Consider the following 17,322-nt stretch of genomic DNA (forward strand, 5'->3'; position numbering starts at 1 on the left):
AAAAGATGAAATCAATTATAGCATAATAGATACGAATTAATTTCTCACACGATGGGCCTAGGTTCAATTCCAAATTTGAAGTTTGGGATTTTTTTCTTCGATTTTGAATATTTTCGAATTTAATCAAATGAAAAACATCCCCAACAATAATATTTCGACAAATAAAAATTCGTAAAAATGTATTTAAAAAAAAAAAGTTCGAATTTTAAAAAATATTTCAATCGTCAATTGAAAAAAGAAAACAATAAGGAAAGAAAATTAAAATCGATATTAAAATAATCGATAAAAGAAAAAAAAGGAGAAAGTATTCCATGGAAACAAAAGAGAAAATCAAATTATCCGAAAAGAGAGTGCATAAAAACTTGAAAAAAAGTTAGAATCAAAAAAAAAAAAAAGAAAAATGTTCGAAGTATCTACTTATAAAGCAAAAATGCAAATTACCACGAAAAAAGTAATAAAAAAGCAGTTGATAAAGTCAAAAAAGGAAAAAAAATCCTTACCAAAATTGAGAGAAGGGGGGGGGGGGGGGAAGGAAAGAAAAAAAATCCTCGAATGTTCAAACACTCGGCGTGTAAAACAGGATAAAAGGAGCGATAATATTACCATTTAAAAGAGCTATGCCGAGAATTGGAAATCATTGAAACAATGTCCCATTTGCTCCAAGTGTTTTCCAACGTTTCCTGTGCAAATTGCAACGGCAACTGAGATGCCATTAAGAAGATCGTCTGAACAGTGTTAACAGTGGGGAGAAAAAGACGAGAAAGAGAGAGAGAATTATCGCGAACGATCGTGTTTCCTTTCACGGATAGTGGAGAGAAGAGAGTGTATCGTGTCTCGAAACAAAACGTGTATCCGATTCCCTCGGATTATCTGCATCTCGTCCAATGAATGGAAACAGAGAGAAAAGGAGAAGGAGAAGCATCGTGATCGTTTGCTTTCGGACATTTCGAGATCAAAGTCGGCTAGATAATTAAACACGGCTCGAATCAGGAAATTAAACGACTTCTGCCAGCGGCGGTCGCCCGTTAAAAAATTCAACGATCGAATTATTTCCAATTAATCCGACTAGAACCGTCTTCAAAGCACTCTCGTCTCAACCGGATCGAATAAACTGTCCGTGCGTTTAAAATGCAACGCCATTAACGAGAGCATGCAATGAATCGCTCGAAAATTAAGAATTCCTTTAATCACGGCAGGCGCAACGATCTTTAACAAAAATTAATTTCATCCCCCATTTTTATAACGATTTAAAATTCCAATTCGTCGTGCAGATATTAATGATCGTCAAAGAGAGAAAAGATATATCCGGTCCATTCTTTATTAACGCTGAACTCTCGATTTTTAATTGCGGATATTGTATTTTTCGTGTTATATTTTGCATATATATTTTGCGTAAATGATGCAGATAATACAGGGTGTTTCGTCTCATTTTGAAATAAAAAAAATAGAGAAAAATATTTCGGATAAAACGAAATGTCAAAGAGATGTATATTATTTTATATTATCGTTATTAATTCTTTCGCATGTGTAAAAGTCATAAAAATGAAAGGTCAGTTCTATTTTTTTTAATGGAATATTATATATTTTTTAATGTGTATTATATTATATTAAATACATATTATATATACGGATCGATAAATTCTCTGTAAAAAAAAAAAAAAAAAAAAACTCATATATGCTTAAATGAATATAATATCAAACGTTTCAAACCTGTCAAAATCAGATGAGACACCCTGTATTTATTACAGTACAAAGTGAGATATCATTGAATATCAAGCGTGCAATGAACAGATATTCTGTAATTAAAAGTCACAACCAATTCGAAATATAAATATTGGAACACGTATAAAGAGAGAAACGTGTAATAACGTAATAATTCAGACAATCGCAATAATATAGAAGCAATTTTAAATCCCCCAATCCATCTCACGTATTTTACGTATAATCTTTTTCCTGGCTGTGATAATTGATATCAATTGATACGCGAGAAACACTTGTACAAAACTTCTTATTTACTTATCGCAACGATCAATCAAAAATCTAAGTATAATAAAAAGTATAACGAAATTAACGATATTTCTCAAATATTCATGCAATATTTATACATGTCCATAAAATTATATAATAAATATTTGTTTAACGCATATCGCTTGTTTGTTCGAGCACGGTCGATACCCTTCGCTACCGTGAATTTTTTCTTTTTAATAACTCGATAAAGAAAGTTTTTGCAGAGGAAAATCCTGCTTGAATCTCCATTTAACCGATGTTTCCACATTTTTTACACATCCTGCAATATACAAACTGTAATATCGAGAACGAACCCCCCTTCTCATTAACAATCGCAACGCTTATTGTCGAGGCAATCTCGAGACGTGGCAGTCTCTCTCTCTCTCTCCATTAATTTCCACGAGCATTCGTCCGGTCATTTCGATTTGTCACGACCTTTTACCGAACGACATCACAGCCTACTTCTGCCCACTCGTCCCCACGCTTGTCAGCCGTCTCACCGACACGCATACCGCTCGTTATTCAGTCAGTACGCTCGCTACTCAACGCCAACACGACAACGACGACGACGTTGCTCTTCAAGATCTCGATAAACGATATTACCCTTTAAATCATGCCAGCCTACGCCCGTCGAGATTTTTATTTAAACGTCGACAGCTTTTTTTTTTTTTTTTTCGATAGGAACATTCCACTCGAGCTTTCAACTTTGGTATTTGATATAGAAAAGAGGGGAGGGAGGGATAAACGGTTTTCGACGCCATAATTAATTCTCGCTCTCGATATACGGAAATTTTTTTTTTTTTTTTTTGATGAATCATTTAACTATTCAATTCTGGAAATTTTTAACGAATGAATCTTTTTTTTTTTTTTTTTATACGAAAAGAAGAATGGATTCAATTCGAAATTCATCGGATAATCTACGAACGTAGAAAATTTCTATTTTTCTCTTTTTTTTTTTTTTTTGGTTAATCATTTTCTGAAAATTGTGGAAAATTTTGACGAATATATTTTTCAAGAATTTTTTTTTTTAAAGAAATGATCTCAAATTTGAAATTCATCAGGTGATAAAAAAAAACGTGTGGAAAATTTTTTTCTATTTCGTGTTTAATGATCATCGCGATTCGATTTTTAACGATATAATTTTTCCGCAATTTTTTTTTTTTTTTTTTACACAAAAGAAAATGGTTTCCATTCATTTGAAATTCATGAAATATAAAAGTATGTTCTATTTTTCAATTCGAATCATCACGATTCAATTGTGTAAATTTTTAACGAAATAATTTTTCGAACATTTTTTTTTAAACAAAAGGAATAGTTTAATTTTTTTTTTTTTTATGAATGGATTCGATGCAATCCATTCTTGCAAGGTTAAACAACTCCCCCCCCCCTCCGCCCTTCCCAATTGTTGATGCATTCTCGATTGATAGCACGAATGAAGGGAAAATATATTGAAAAGTGAAAAAAAAAAAGAAAGAAAATTTTTATATAAACTCTTTTAAAGAACTACGAGCTAACGAGCTCGTGAATGGCGGATTGTTAACGATCGAAACGAGAAAAAAAAAAAATCGACTCGCTCCGTATCTGCATCGATTTCACGACTTCCCGATGCGTGAAGGGACTCCACACGAGCAGTTTAGCCGTAAACCGAGCTTCACCAACGAAAAATAATTGGAGAAGTAAAAATGTGTGGCGAATCGAAAATTTTTTCCTTTCCTCTTTTTATTCATCCACGAGACACATACACAAGTTTCTCAAGTTTGCAGATACAAAATAAATTTTGTAAAAATTGAATTTTTAAACACGATTTCGATATACACGAAGACATACGTGGATCTACGAAAGATTGGAGAGGTTGTGATTAACTCGACGATTTAAAAAGATCGGCGAATTGTTCCGATTTAAACGTATCTCAGGATCAGCAACCCTTCTCCCAATTTGTCACCGACAATTTGTTCCTTCCCTCTTCGATAAGAAGTGAGATTACGCGGTTGAAACTTTGATCAAAGCCTCGAGAGGCAGCCAAGGCTATCATGTCGCCTGCGCTCTTGACAAAATTGTTAATTTCACCTTGTCTAGGGATATGTGTGTACAGTGGATGGAAGAAACGAGTAGTCGGATGGTAAATTGAAATTTTAAGTGAGTATATCTCATATATTTCTCTCTCTCTTTTTTTTTTTTTTAATATAATATAAAATATTCTAACCTCTTTCTGAGAGGTTGAATTACAGATTTTGGCATTGGAATAAGGAAATTGAACTTTAATTTTTGAACGGCTTGTACATTTTTTTTTATATAATATAAAATATTTTAATTTCTTTCTGAGAGGTTGAACAGTAATTATAGATTTTGGAATAAGAAAGTTGAATTTTAATTTTTGAGTGGCTTGTACATTTTTCTTTTTTTTTTTTTTTTTTTTAATAATATAAAATATCCTAATCTCTTTCTGAAAACTTGAAAAGTAATTACAGATTTTTAACACTGAAGCAAGAAAATTGAATTTTGACTTTTAACAACAGCACTCCTTTTTGAAGAGTTAAACATACATTTTGGCAGAAAGTAAAACTAACCTGAACGTACAACTCATACATATATTCTTCTGATTGGAATATTCAAATAACAATAACGCGTTTTAAGTCCATAATTAATCTTAATTTCAAATTATCTGTCTATCACTTCATAAGAAAAAATTCGAATAAAAAGGTGAAATTAAACGATTCTCAAAATTTTTCCTCAAAACATGCAGCTTTTACAAAAATATCAATCGGCAAAGTTGATGATTCAAGTAAATTCAATTCTTCTAAAAATCAACCCCCAATTTTACAATCCCTCTTCCACCAAACCGTTGTACCACCACCATTATACTCCAGCAGAGTGATGCTGGGATAGAATTAGATCTGTTCACAGGTTTCATTAACAACGGGGCACCACGACGACGCTCCAGTAATCGTTCAGAAAATAATAGCGGAGAGACACCCTGTTCATTTGCATCTGTTTTAATCGACACCCCGCCCACCATATAGTCGGTATGCTAATTCCAACGGTGATTTCCCATTAAAATGTATGACCCACCCTCTCGGCCAGGGAGGGAGGGAGGGAGGGATCTCGAGCGTCTACGTGATTTCGAGCATCGTGAAAGAAAAAGGTGGAGAAGAACGGTGTCCAAGGAACGGTGATATTACATCGATGCTTCCCTCAAAGGGGAACGACACGAGTGACAGGATATTTTCAGAAAGTGGCGGCGGCAGTGTACAAGATGGATTTCACGGAGAAATGGCCGAGTTGAGGAGGTTAATTACACTGCTGGATGGGATCAAGCTGTGGTGGTTTTCTTTGGTCCCAGGGTGAGGAGGGGAGGGGGGAGGTCTCGTTTCATCAAACTTGTTGGAGCAATCTTTCAGAGCAATCAAAGTTGCACTGTTCATTTTTTCTTCTTCTTCTTCTTGTTTTCTGATCCGTTCTCAATATTTTGAAATTACGTACTCGTGATTGATTGAGAAGAAAGTCGAACATGTGGTTGAATTAGAAATCAAAAGTTTTTAATTTAAGATTCGATTATTTTCGTTTTTTTTTTCTTTTTTTTTTTTTTTTTTTTTTTTTTAATTTTAAAGAGAATGGGCGAAAATACTAGAGCACGGTGTTACGTTGGTTGATAAATTACAAGATGAGAAGAAAATTGTTTTCAGGATTTTTGGTGAAAAGAAAAATTTTAATTGCGAATTTGAGTTGGGAAAGCAGAATCTAATATCTTTTTCTTTTTGCATATTATTTTGTACACCTTCCTCGAAAATGCATTGTAAACAATTTCAATATCGTTAAAACTGCAGTAAATAACAGTGTCAAAAAAGAAAAGTTAACATCTCTTCGATGACTGCAAAACTTTGATCTTTTCTAATTATATCAAAACATTGCATTTTAAACAATTTTGGTATTTTTAAAGGCAAGTTTATTAGAAGTAAGAGTCAGTCACACCAATCTTTTGCAATTATTCCTCACTTTTTAAACAATTTTGATACTTTTTAAAACAAGACTGAATCATAAATAAGGATCAGTACATCTTTTGCAATTATTCCTTCTTGTACTTTAAACAATTTTTAAAAGCAAGCCTAAAAATCAGTATACTCATCTTTTGTAATTATTTCTCTCTTCTTAAACAATTTTGATACTTCTGAAGACAAGACACTGCATCATAAGTAAGAGTCAGTACATCCATCTTTTGCAATTATTCCTTCTTGCATTTTAAACAATTTTTAAAGGCAAGTCTATAGAAGTAAGAATCAGTCACACCAATCTTTTGCAATTATTTCTCTCTTCTTAAACAATTTTGATACTTCTGAAGACAAGACACTGCATCATAAGTAAGAGTCAGTACATCCATCTTTTGCAATTATTCCTTCTTGCATTTTAAACAATTTTTAAAGGCAAGTCTATAAAAGTAAGAATCAGTCACACCAATCTTTTGCAATTATTCCTTCTTGTACTTTAAACAATTTTTAAAAGCAAGCCTAAAAATCAGTACACCCATCTTTTGCAATTATTTCTCTCTTCTTAAACAATTTTGATACTTCTGAAGACAAGACATAAGTAGGAATCAGTACATCCATCTTTTGCAATTATTCCTTCTTGCATTTTAAACAATTTTTAAAGGCAAGTCTATAGAAGTAAGAATCAGTCACACCAATCTTTAGCAATTATTCCTCTCTTCTTATTACAATTTTGATACTTTTTAAAACAAGACTGAATCATAAATAAGAATCAGTACATCTTTTGCAATTATTCCTTCTTGTACTTTAAACAATTTTTAAAGGCAAGTCTATAGAAGTAAGAATCAGTCACACCAATCTTTAGCAATTATTCCTCTCTTCTTATTACAATTTTGATACTTTGAAAGGCAAGAGAAAGCCGTATACAAATTACACACAGAAGTAAGAAGTGAGTACAGCCATCTTTTGCAATTATACCTTCCTCGAGATCGTACAGATTGCAATTTAAAGAAACCATTGGAAAAACAGAAGGAAAGATTTAATTGATTCCCTTCTCTCGAGACATTACATCTCGTAATATTAAATTCCATCTCTCCGTCAATCACGAACGAGCAAAATGGAATCCGTGCGCAAACCTCGCATCTTTCACTTCCTCCTCTCCCCTCCTCCCCCCTCCCCCCCTTCAGCTCTTTATCAATGCCGAAGAATCTTGAGAATCATTGGTAGTTAGTTCCCACTGTTCCAATGTCGATTCGTTTAAGGAGCACTTCAACTCCTTCACTCGAATCCTTTCGCCTCCAATATCATCCTCCTTAAGTCTGCGCCCGTCAATTAACGATGCTCCATTATTCACGAAAATTCTGCTCGATAATTCCTCGATGGAAGGAAGCAATCGTTGTTTATTCGAGAAATGCTCTCACCTCGAAACCGAGGAGAGATTCCAAATTTTCGTTTCGTTGTCCTTATTATTGATTCGATGTACATCCTTCTATTGATTCCATCCCTAACTTTTTCCTCAAATTTGATCAACGAATCGTGGAGCGAGAAGAATCGTCGAGTGTAACGTGAAAGAAGAAACTCTTACATTCTCGGGTTAAACGATATGCTAAAATATTTTTGATACTGATTTTTCGTGCGGATAATAAATCGATAAATCGTGATTCATAATTAAAAGGTTTTTTACCCTCTCCTTCGAATTGATGAACTACTTTGAATTCTCTAAAAAATTCTTTTAAACAATTCCCTCCAATTACAAAATTCTTTTCCGATTTAAATTTGATGAATCGAAGCAAAAATAAAAAAAAAAAATCGTATTCTTATCGTAATTACGTATACACGGACACGCGGAGGAAGAAAATTCGAATTTTGTCTCGTTAGAAAATAAATTCGAGGATGCAAACAGGGATGCAGAGGAAAAGTTTTTCAAGAGGACAATTAACAACATTGCGGCGGCGAGCAAAATGGCCGTTTATATTTTCAGTTAAACCGAGAGCAATAATCGGCCTGGTATCGATCGGGCCTCTGGTGTTTACGGTATAACCGTGATGAACGGGGCTCGATAACTGGGAACCGTGAATTTCACCGCGCCGTAAAGAATCAGAAAATTGTCCGCCGTTTAAAACCGCGTTGGATCAAAAAAAAAAAAAAAGAAAAAAGTTCTGCTTTTTTCTTCGAAGCCTTAAATTATTCTGGTGATGGCGTGAATGGCGAAAAAAGAAGAAGAAAAGGATAGAGGTAACGATTTCATTAATCGAAAGGAAAAACATTTTGTTTCTCTTAGAATTCGTCCAATTTGATCTGAACGATGTTATTGTTGTTGCTGCGATTTCGAAGGGTTCCAATTTTTCCAATAAGATCGTTTCGTGAATCGTTTCGTCGCGGGAAGAAAATAAGATTATTCCAAGCTTCGAGTCGAAATTTGAGAGGAATTTTAGTGTGAAATCGATATTTAAAAATATTGATAGGAAGAATTTTATTTTTACAGTCGTATAATAAATATTAGATCGTGAATTATTATAGAATTCTTGAAAATTTTTATTTTCAACACAATCGTAAAAATATCGATCGAGATTTATTATAAAATTCTTGCACAATAATAAATCCTTGCCAAATTATTCTTGAAAATTAAATTGAAACGAAAATTCGATCAAACAATAAACTTGTATCCGCGCAATAACGCAGATCAAAGAGATCTCATCCCAGACACGTACAAATACAAATTCAATTTCGACCCTCTTAATCATGTTCTTAATCAAAACTGAACTCCTTCTGTGGACAATAATTCCCCCCCTCTAACGGGAAGGAAATATCTTTCTGTTTCAGTACACGGACTGGGAGGAAGTGTACAACGGCTACATTTACCAAAAAATGGTTGCGGACGTGGTTGGCGACTATTTCTTCATCTGTCCCTCGATCCACTTCGCCCAATTGTTCGCCGATCGTGGCATGAAGGTCTACTACTACTTCTTCACGCAAGTAGGTAACGCTTTTTCCCCTCACGTGTTGCTATTCTGCAGGGGAGGGGATGGCGCATCACGTGAAACGGTGGCCGATCGATATACATATATAATATATGTATATATATATATATAAAAGGGACTCCATTATAGCTTGACATTTCCACGAGACGAAAAGTCACGTGGCGTGGCGAATGATTACGCGGCTCTAACGTGATTCCCTCTTTTAACGGTGGTTGTTGCTTTTTTTAATATATGATAGTGCTCGTGCAGACAATGTGCTTATATTAATCCTTTTGTATTTTTATTTTTATGTATATATGTATATAGGTGGGATATAACTTGGAGGATAAATTAAAAATTTATCGGGTTAATTCAGGATTAATTCATTTGAGTTGTGAGTAATTTGAAGAAAGTGTGAATAGAGAGTTTTTTTTTAAGTGGAATATATCGATGATCGGTCAGCCGAGTGAATTTATTGTATGGTTCAAGTAGTATGGATCAATGAATGACGAATTTCTTTTTTTTTTTTTTTCGATTCCTTTTTCGGATAATTATTTTTCATACTGAGATATATTCGTGAGATAAGTTTGATTCGATCTGAAGGTTTGTTAGGTTTACGAGGTGTTTAAAGTAGAACGTCTGACTTTATGACTCTATGGGCAAGTAGTATAGATAAACGAATCACGACTGACGATCAAACACAGTGTATTTCCTTTTATTTTCGAGAATTTATTGAACGAATTTACACAAGTGTTTCCTCAACAAAGCGATGAAAAATAATTTGAATTAAAATATTCGAATTAAGACACGTTTCGTGGATTTTTATTCTCAATGAATGAAAGGGGGAAAATATTCATAAGAGGGGAGGGGGAAGTTGACAAAAATTAAATATTTCATAAAAAAAAAAAAAATGGAGATAAAGGATGAAGGTAGAACATGTGTGGATGGTTTAACTGGCGTGGAGAGTAACGCAGCCATTAGTGTCATGAGAGATGGTAGATTTATGGTGGCCGTGCAACCTCGAAAGTGAAAATATTAAAAGTAAAAGTGGCGTTCGTGCAAAATATTTTTGGAAACAAGTTGCATCTATGAATTTATTATTATACATAACGACGGGAAATTAAGAAAGAAAATAAAACTGAAATTATACGTATATTTATATATATATATATATTTCCAGTGAAATTATTTAAATACGAATTTACGATCTCGAAATTATAACGCGCGCTGTTATAATATTATTTGAAAAAAAAAAAAAAGAGGAGAGAAATAATAATAAACATCCAATATTATATGGATAAACATAATTGAGCTTGTGTTAAGACTAATTTGCATAATTTATCCGTGCAAGTAGATATTCAGGATACTAATAATAATTTGTTATCCCACTGAACTGTAATATTTTAATATTATCTCGATACGCGCATCTGTTGATAATTCTATATTTTCTGTTTATCATATTGCAACTTGTTGTTACGAATAATAATTTTAACGAAAGAAACGGAATCTGAATGACTGAGAAGTCGAGTATAACTCGAATATACTTCGAATATATTACATCGCGTGGAGAGGGGGAAAAAATTTTCGTTTATTTAACCAGCAGAAAGAAAATTCAATTAACGACGAAACAAAAACTATATAAAATTCGTTTCAAAAATTGTTCGTTAAACTTCTCGTTTAAAAAAGAATTTTTTTTAACGAAAAATCTATTATTCTAAATCAACATCATAATGACCAAAATCAGGAAAAATTTCTTCCAATGATGGGATTAATTGGAATTGAAAAAACTAAACTGTCGACGTATGATGTCCACTATATAATAATTCTACAAATTACACTCGTCAGCCAACGTGTCATCCTGGAAAATTTATTCATTTTTTTCTTTTCTCTCCATTCGTCCACCATGGACTCAGCCATTCCTAATATTTCTTCTCCATTCCAAAAGTAATAATAATAATAATAACAATTTTGCTTCTCTCAAAGGGTGGAAAAACCTCACCCTCGAATAAACTTGTATATTAAAAGAGATTATCATCCTCGATCGTCGCGTTTATAAATCGATGTAACATTTGAAGGCTCGATCTCAAGAGTTTCTCAAAGGGAGAGAAACTTGAAGGGGCGATTCCAGAAATCCTCTTCCAGGTTATTAGATTCTTAGCTTCTCTTTCACTCACTCTCTCTGGTAAAGAAATCGTAATTTCTTCGTTCCGCATGGTTAAACCTTTCTGTGGCCAAGCTACTTGAGTTTATCACGAAATATCTCGATATATATATATATTCTATGGGCAAAGTTATAAAGGCCGACATACACGACTCGACAAACTCGGTTGGAGAAGAACTCCTTGAACTTTCATCGCCTCTTTAGCTGGCGAGAGCGACATTAGAGTTCCACGATTTATGGAACGTTCAACGAGGATGTTATGAGCTTTTGCGCGGACGTATCGTGATGGATGAAGTAAGTAAGTTGAAAGAAATAAAACAGACGTGGAAACGTTTTAACTTGGCTTAGGGGCTGGGTGACGGTTTAAAGCGTAATTTCAATTTAACATGTGTGTGCAAGTGAGTATTTAAGTTTCGACAAAAATCTGATCTTGAATAAGGAATAATTCTGTAAGTGTGAAAGTTGAAGGAAGAATAAGTTAGAGATCGAATTTGGATCTTAGCTGAGACGTATCGAGATGGATGTATAATGTAAGAAATGTAATTCTAAAAGAATAAATGGAAGATTTAACTCGAGTATAATTTTGTCTTCAATTAAATCTAATCTTAGAGAAGTTGAAAAGGAAGGAATAAGCATATAAGCTTAATTCTTTAACTGAGATTTACTTTGATCTGATGAGAAACAGGTAATATAAATTCTTAAATATTGAAAGGAGAATGAGTGAAAGACTTAGGTTCTTAATTTGGTCTAAGATTAAATCTAACATTTTTGATTTTGAGAAAGAATAAGTAAAAATATTTCTCGGAGAGTTAATTTCCACCAAAACTCAGATTCAATCTTGGGATTGGAGAAAGAAAAAGCAAAATACTCGGCAGAGATCTGGTTAATTTAATCTCGAGAGAATTAAAAAGGATGTAAAAGATCTAATTGTAAAATTTAATTCCAACCAAAACCAGACCTGATCCCAGGTTTAATCTCAAGATTGGAAAAAAAAAAATCCATTTAATTTAGACCACGATCTAATCCTAATCCAAATCAAAGAAAGAACAAAAAAACATTTAATTCAAACCTCTAATTGAGATAAAACCTCATTTTAAACTTGCGTATCCTCGACCTGATCGAGAAAGAAAAATGGATAACTCTTTCCAAACTCTTTCGTATCCAAAACGTGCTTCATTCTCGTGCGATTCCTCCTCTCCCTAACTGGAACTAACTGAAACGTGAAATACGCGGACATAAACGGAATGTTGAGACTCGAGTAATTAAGGGAGGAGGTAATTTATCAGGGAACGATGGTTGGAGGCAAAGGAGGATGTCGTTACTCATGCGCGGCCCACCGTAATCTTAATAACGGTTTCGCCACCAGGTTAGCCTTCCTTCAACTCGTTTTCCTTCCTCCCTCACGCTAAACTTTCTTCACCCCTCACTTCAACCCTTGATCTCTTTCTTCCTATAAGAAGAAAACAACACGGTTAATTGGTCGATCTGTGGGTTTCTGCAAAGGATTTTCGAGCAAATCCGTCCATTTTTTCGAATTTCTCGAAATTTTATATTCGAGTTTGGAAGAGAAAATAAAACGGTGTTGGAACTAGCTCTCTTAGTTTCTCGTTCGTTCTCGAACTCGATAGGGAGACTTTTTTTTTAGGGGAGAGAGGAAGATGCTCGAAAGAAATCGTGCAAGTTTCCCTTTGGCAAGGGGCGAAACAAGTTCAAAGCCGTTAAGTGGGTCAGAAACGGGTAAAAAGACGTCGAGAAAGAGGAAGTGGAAGGAAGTGGATAGTTGTCGTGGAAACTACGCGTGTATATCCGTCGCTTCGAAAGTCGAAACACATTTCGTCCATCAGCGTACGCTGATTTCCTAGCTTTCGACCTGTCACGTGACAGAAAATTCCAGAACTCCCTTCCTTATCGACGCGTATCCTAACCTCTACCGAAAAATCGTAGAAAAGTTTTCAAAGGTTGAAGAAAAATACGTGTATCTGGATTCGTTTTCATTCGAAACGAGCTGATTATAATATATATCCACATCTGGGAGACATTAAGTTATTTTAACGATCGATCATTTATCGGAAGATTATTTTCTCTTTTACGAAGGGAATAATAATGGCGACCAAGAAATAAATCACACCCGATTCTTTTGAATCGCGTGGGCGATTAGCCGACGAGATTAATGGAAATGAGACACGAGACTGGTTGAAAGCCTTCTTTCAGACCGAATCTCTTTTCACGATGGTGGGTGGTTTTTCTTGCTGCTAAACTTCATTATCGACCGAGCCAGATCGCGATTTCTCGCGGAGCCGCCATTCAATGATCGGTGTTGGAAAGCAAGATTGAAAGGAGTGAATCCAAGGTATCCAAAGGTTCAACGACTATTGACAACCGTGGCGTGGAATCGTTTCCCGAAAAGAAAATCTGTGGAAAAACCGGTTGGATCGGTTGGATTGATGGTCCGGGCTATTAACGATGAAAAGAGGCATTCGAATCGAGTGTCTTTAACGAAAAATGGATATATAATTCCTTGAGAATTATGAAATATAACAACAATTTTTCAAAGTAAAGAAGAATTTACATTCTTTTATTTTGAATATTCAAAAACTGAAGTATTTACAGTTATAATTCGATTCCTTAGTTCTCGTTTTATAGTGAATTTAGATTTAAACATGCAATTATACAAAAAATGATAATTGTTCAATTTATTTATTGTATTGAATTTAAGTTTAAACCTGTTCTAAATGTATTTTGTTTCACTTGATCATTGTGAACGATCCACAAGATGCATAAAATGTAAATTCGCCTTTAAGGAAGAAATGAAAAGTCGAAGTGTTTAAGTAGAACATGTCGGCAATTGGTGAGACGAATATGAAAATCGGTAGTAAATAGTACGAATCAACCACAATAAATAAATCATGGTCGATTTTTCGTTTTTATTTTTTTATAAATTTGATTTAATTTTTCATTTGGTTTTTGTCAAGATTGACGATAAATTCTGAAAAATATTTTTGCGAAGTACAAGTATTTTTTTAACATGCAAAGAATAACAATGTGATTTTAACGTGATGTAGGGAACAAGCGAACTTGATTAAAAAATACTCGACAAGCGTTTATTATTAAAGCTAAAATATAACGAAATTTCTATCGAGTTCTGTTGGGTATTATCGATCGTCATATCATTATGCTTGCCCCTGAGTTTCTCTTTGGTCGATCTTCATCCCCACTCCACCCTCTTTCTCCCACTGTTGCCTTTGTAATTTTAAACATCGTTAAAATTAACGACGTTTATCGAGCAAGAATTACCGCCATAACGACAACGTTCATAAACTTTCCTCGTTTATTCCTTTAATTCAGACAAAAAATCAAAATTTGTTTTTTTTTTTTTTTTTTGCTTTTCTTTAATCAAAATTCAAATTTTCTTCCTTTCTGAAATATCGAATTACTTCAAAAAATTCATTTAAAAGAAAACATAATTCCATTGAAGTTGAAAATAATTCCCATAATTATTTCCAATTAAATTCAATCGAATCGAATTTTTTACATTTATCAAAATATCACAAGATCGTTAATTTCTCTCTTTATAAAAGTTCTCAAGTCAATGAAAGAAAGAAATGGCAGTTTCTTTCTCTTTCCTTTCTTTCTTTTTTACGATTCTTCTTTCTTATGAATCATAATTTTTCCGATGAAAGGTTAATCAAAATGCAAACCAACTTGAGTTGAGAAAATGCAAAATTTTGGACCGTTTAAATTCATGGCCGACAATAAGAGTTAGAAACTAAAACTCGCCTGCATTCCAGTTTCCACACACATTTTAAATCCACGATGAATTTTCACGACGATTCAATATTATTCTTCGATCCAATATCACCCTTCCCGTAACCAATATTTCCACGAGTTTAGAAATCTGTGATTCATCGTGGTAATAAAGTGATGATTTCGAGGAGAAGGGGCGCGAATAAATAACCTCCAAGAACAAATGTTTCACCTGTTCAAAGACCAGGCTGTTTCACGTCTCGTCTCTCAAAAAAAAAAAAAGAAAAAAGATCGAGTACTCGACTTCACTCGGCTGTCGGTGTCGTATGAAAGTTCGATGGCGATTTCAAAACTTTTTCCACGACTCGATGCTCGAGGTGAAAGGTGATCCAAGTTTTTCGGAAAAACTTGTCGTTGCGATCGTTCGAGGAGGTGTGGAGCACTTTGTCGCGGCTTTGTGGAACGGTTGTCGATTGAAAACCTAGATCGTACCTAGGAAAACACTTCAACTCATATCTAAACGAAACTTCTTCTCTACTTGGCCAGCGGTGATCCGGAGATTTTTTGATAAGTTCTCTCTATCTATTATCGTTTAAAAACGACTGTGGATAGAGATTTTTTTTTTAAAAGTTTTCAGAATTCATTACTGACGATTGAAAAATCGTGGAAAGTTGAGAACAAATCCATTAACTTTTCACACCCGTGTAACAACGACGATATAATCGAAAATTTTTTGATCATTCTAATTGTCGAATCATCATATTGCTCGTATATTTTTTCTCAGTTTCCAAATTTTCAATTTGGTATTTCGATTTTTTTATAAACGCGATTATAGCGTTATCACAGTTTGTTTAATTTTCATAAAGTTTGTTTGGTTACTTCTTAACAATATGGCGGCTGGTGATGCGATACTAGCGCCACGTGCTTATTAACTATCCAATATATTTAAAACGTACACTAAAATCGAGTACATTTGTAACAGTGCCTAAAGTGCATCAATGAACGATAAAACTTTTTCTCGAACGTGCTTGCATATTTCTCAGATAATAATAATCTTCTGCAAAATCATTATAATCATATCAATAAATCATTATTGCCTTGACGCAGAAACTAACCATCGATAATTTATATCCAAACTTTCACATTCAAGAATCGTTACAAAAAAAAAAAAAAAAAAAAGGAAAAAAATTTCTGAACCACTCCGACGCAATACGTCAATTCTCGAATTCTAACTTTATCACGATATCCGCCGCAAATAGCGAGCGCAACATCGATAAATACATCTTCTCGTACTCTTCTCTCTCTGACCCTCATAATCGGAGGTCACGACTTCCTCCCTCGAATCGAGGGAGGGAAAACACGCGAGGCCCCTGAGAAGAGAAACCTTTTATTTTTACCCTCTTCCATTCTGTGTCAATTAAGGATCAACGGATAATTCGGTCCGACCTCGAACGGGTCGAATTTAATTCCATCCTAAAATCCTCCCCCTCTCTCTCTCTCTCTCTCTCTCTCTCTCTCTCTCTCTTCCTTCGATAGTCGTTGGGTCGAGATCCTATTGTGTCGGATTTTCCAACCCCGTCCATTTTAGAAGTTCGTCGGGACGTCGTCGTCGTATTATGCACGGATTCCCAGTTATTTCCGTCGTATCTGGCCGGGATTTAAGAATACAGGCCGCGGCTGAATCAATAAATGGCCCAGTTGATAACACGGCCCCACCAATTGGGGGATACACCTCGTCGCTCTACCTATTCCTGCCTGCGCGAAAATAGACGAGAAATCCTGGCTAGATATACATTACGTACGTTTTCCTTCTCATTGTGGAATCTTAGCCGCTTCTATTCTCGTCCTACGTCCTCGTATTCTTGTCGCGTTAATTTTTCCAATCCCTCGATGATGGAAACTGGGTTCGAATTCTTTTTTTTTTTTTTTTTTTTTTTTTTTTTGGCTTGGAGTCAATGGATATCGCTATATCGTTGTTATTATTTTGTTAATCGGGAATGTATAAGACTGAGTTGAAATTTTTTGCTATGGAGAATAGAGAGGTCTGTAATTTTGATTTTTTTTTTCTTGAAATTTTTATTATAGAGATTTTAACGTAGAATTTTATAAAAATGATTTTGACTTTTTTTTTCGAGTTAGAAAGAGTTAAGTTTCTTTTTTTAAATGAAAATTAATTTAATGTAGATATCGAAGTGTTATGCATTGATTTAAGTGATGGGTTTAAGTGGATGGGAATGGAGAAATTCTTTGTGGAACTCTTTAAAAATGATTTTGATTTTTTTTCCCTCGAATCAGTGGAATATTCTTTATTATATGTATATATGTTAACGAAAGAGTTAAGTTTCTTTTTTTAAATGAAAATTAATTTAATGTAGCCTGTGTAGATATCGAAGCATGATGCATTGATTTAAGTGATGGGTTTAAATCAATGGCTCGCATGAAATATTTCCAACTTTGTTATACATATATT

General features: G+C 34.2%; 1 protein-coding gene across 8 annotated transcripts in view; it reads left to right on the plus strand.

Moving 5' to 3' along the window:
- LOC105735605 (acetylcholinesterase-like) overlaps positions 1-17,322 on the plus strand; it is a 144,513-nt gene that overhangs the window by 84,683 nt on the left and 42,508 nt on the right. For all 8 annotated transcript variants that reach the window (XR_015291519.1, XR_015291520.1, XR_015291518.1 and 5 more), the window contains exon 3: positions 8,811-8,963. Coding sequence is in view for 3 of the 8 variants with exons in the window: in XM_086905950.1 (XP_086762076.1) it covers positions 8,811-8,963 (153 nt within the window). In the remaining 5 variants the exon portion in view is untranslated. The remainder of the gene's footprint in view (positions 1-8,810; positions 8,964-17,322) is intronic.

This window comes from Apis florea, unplaced genomic scaffold, assembly GCF_048593485.1.
Source record: "Apis florea isolate Af1SG1 unplaced genomic scaffold, ASM4859348v1 contig_2492_pilon, whole genome shotgun sequence".
NCBI classification, from domain to species: domain Eukaryota; kingdom Metazoa; phylum Arthropoda; class Insecta; order Hymenoptera; family Apidae; genus Apis; species Apis florea.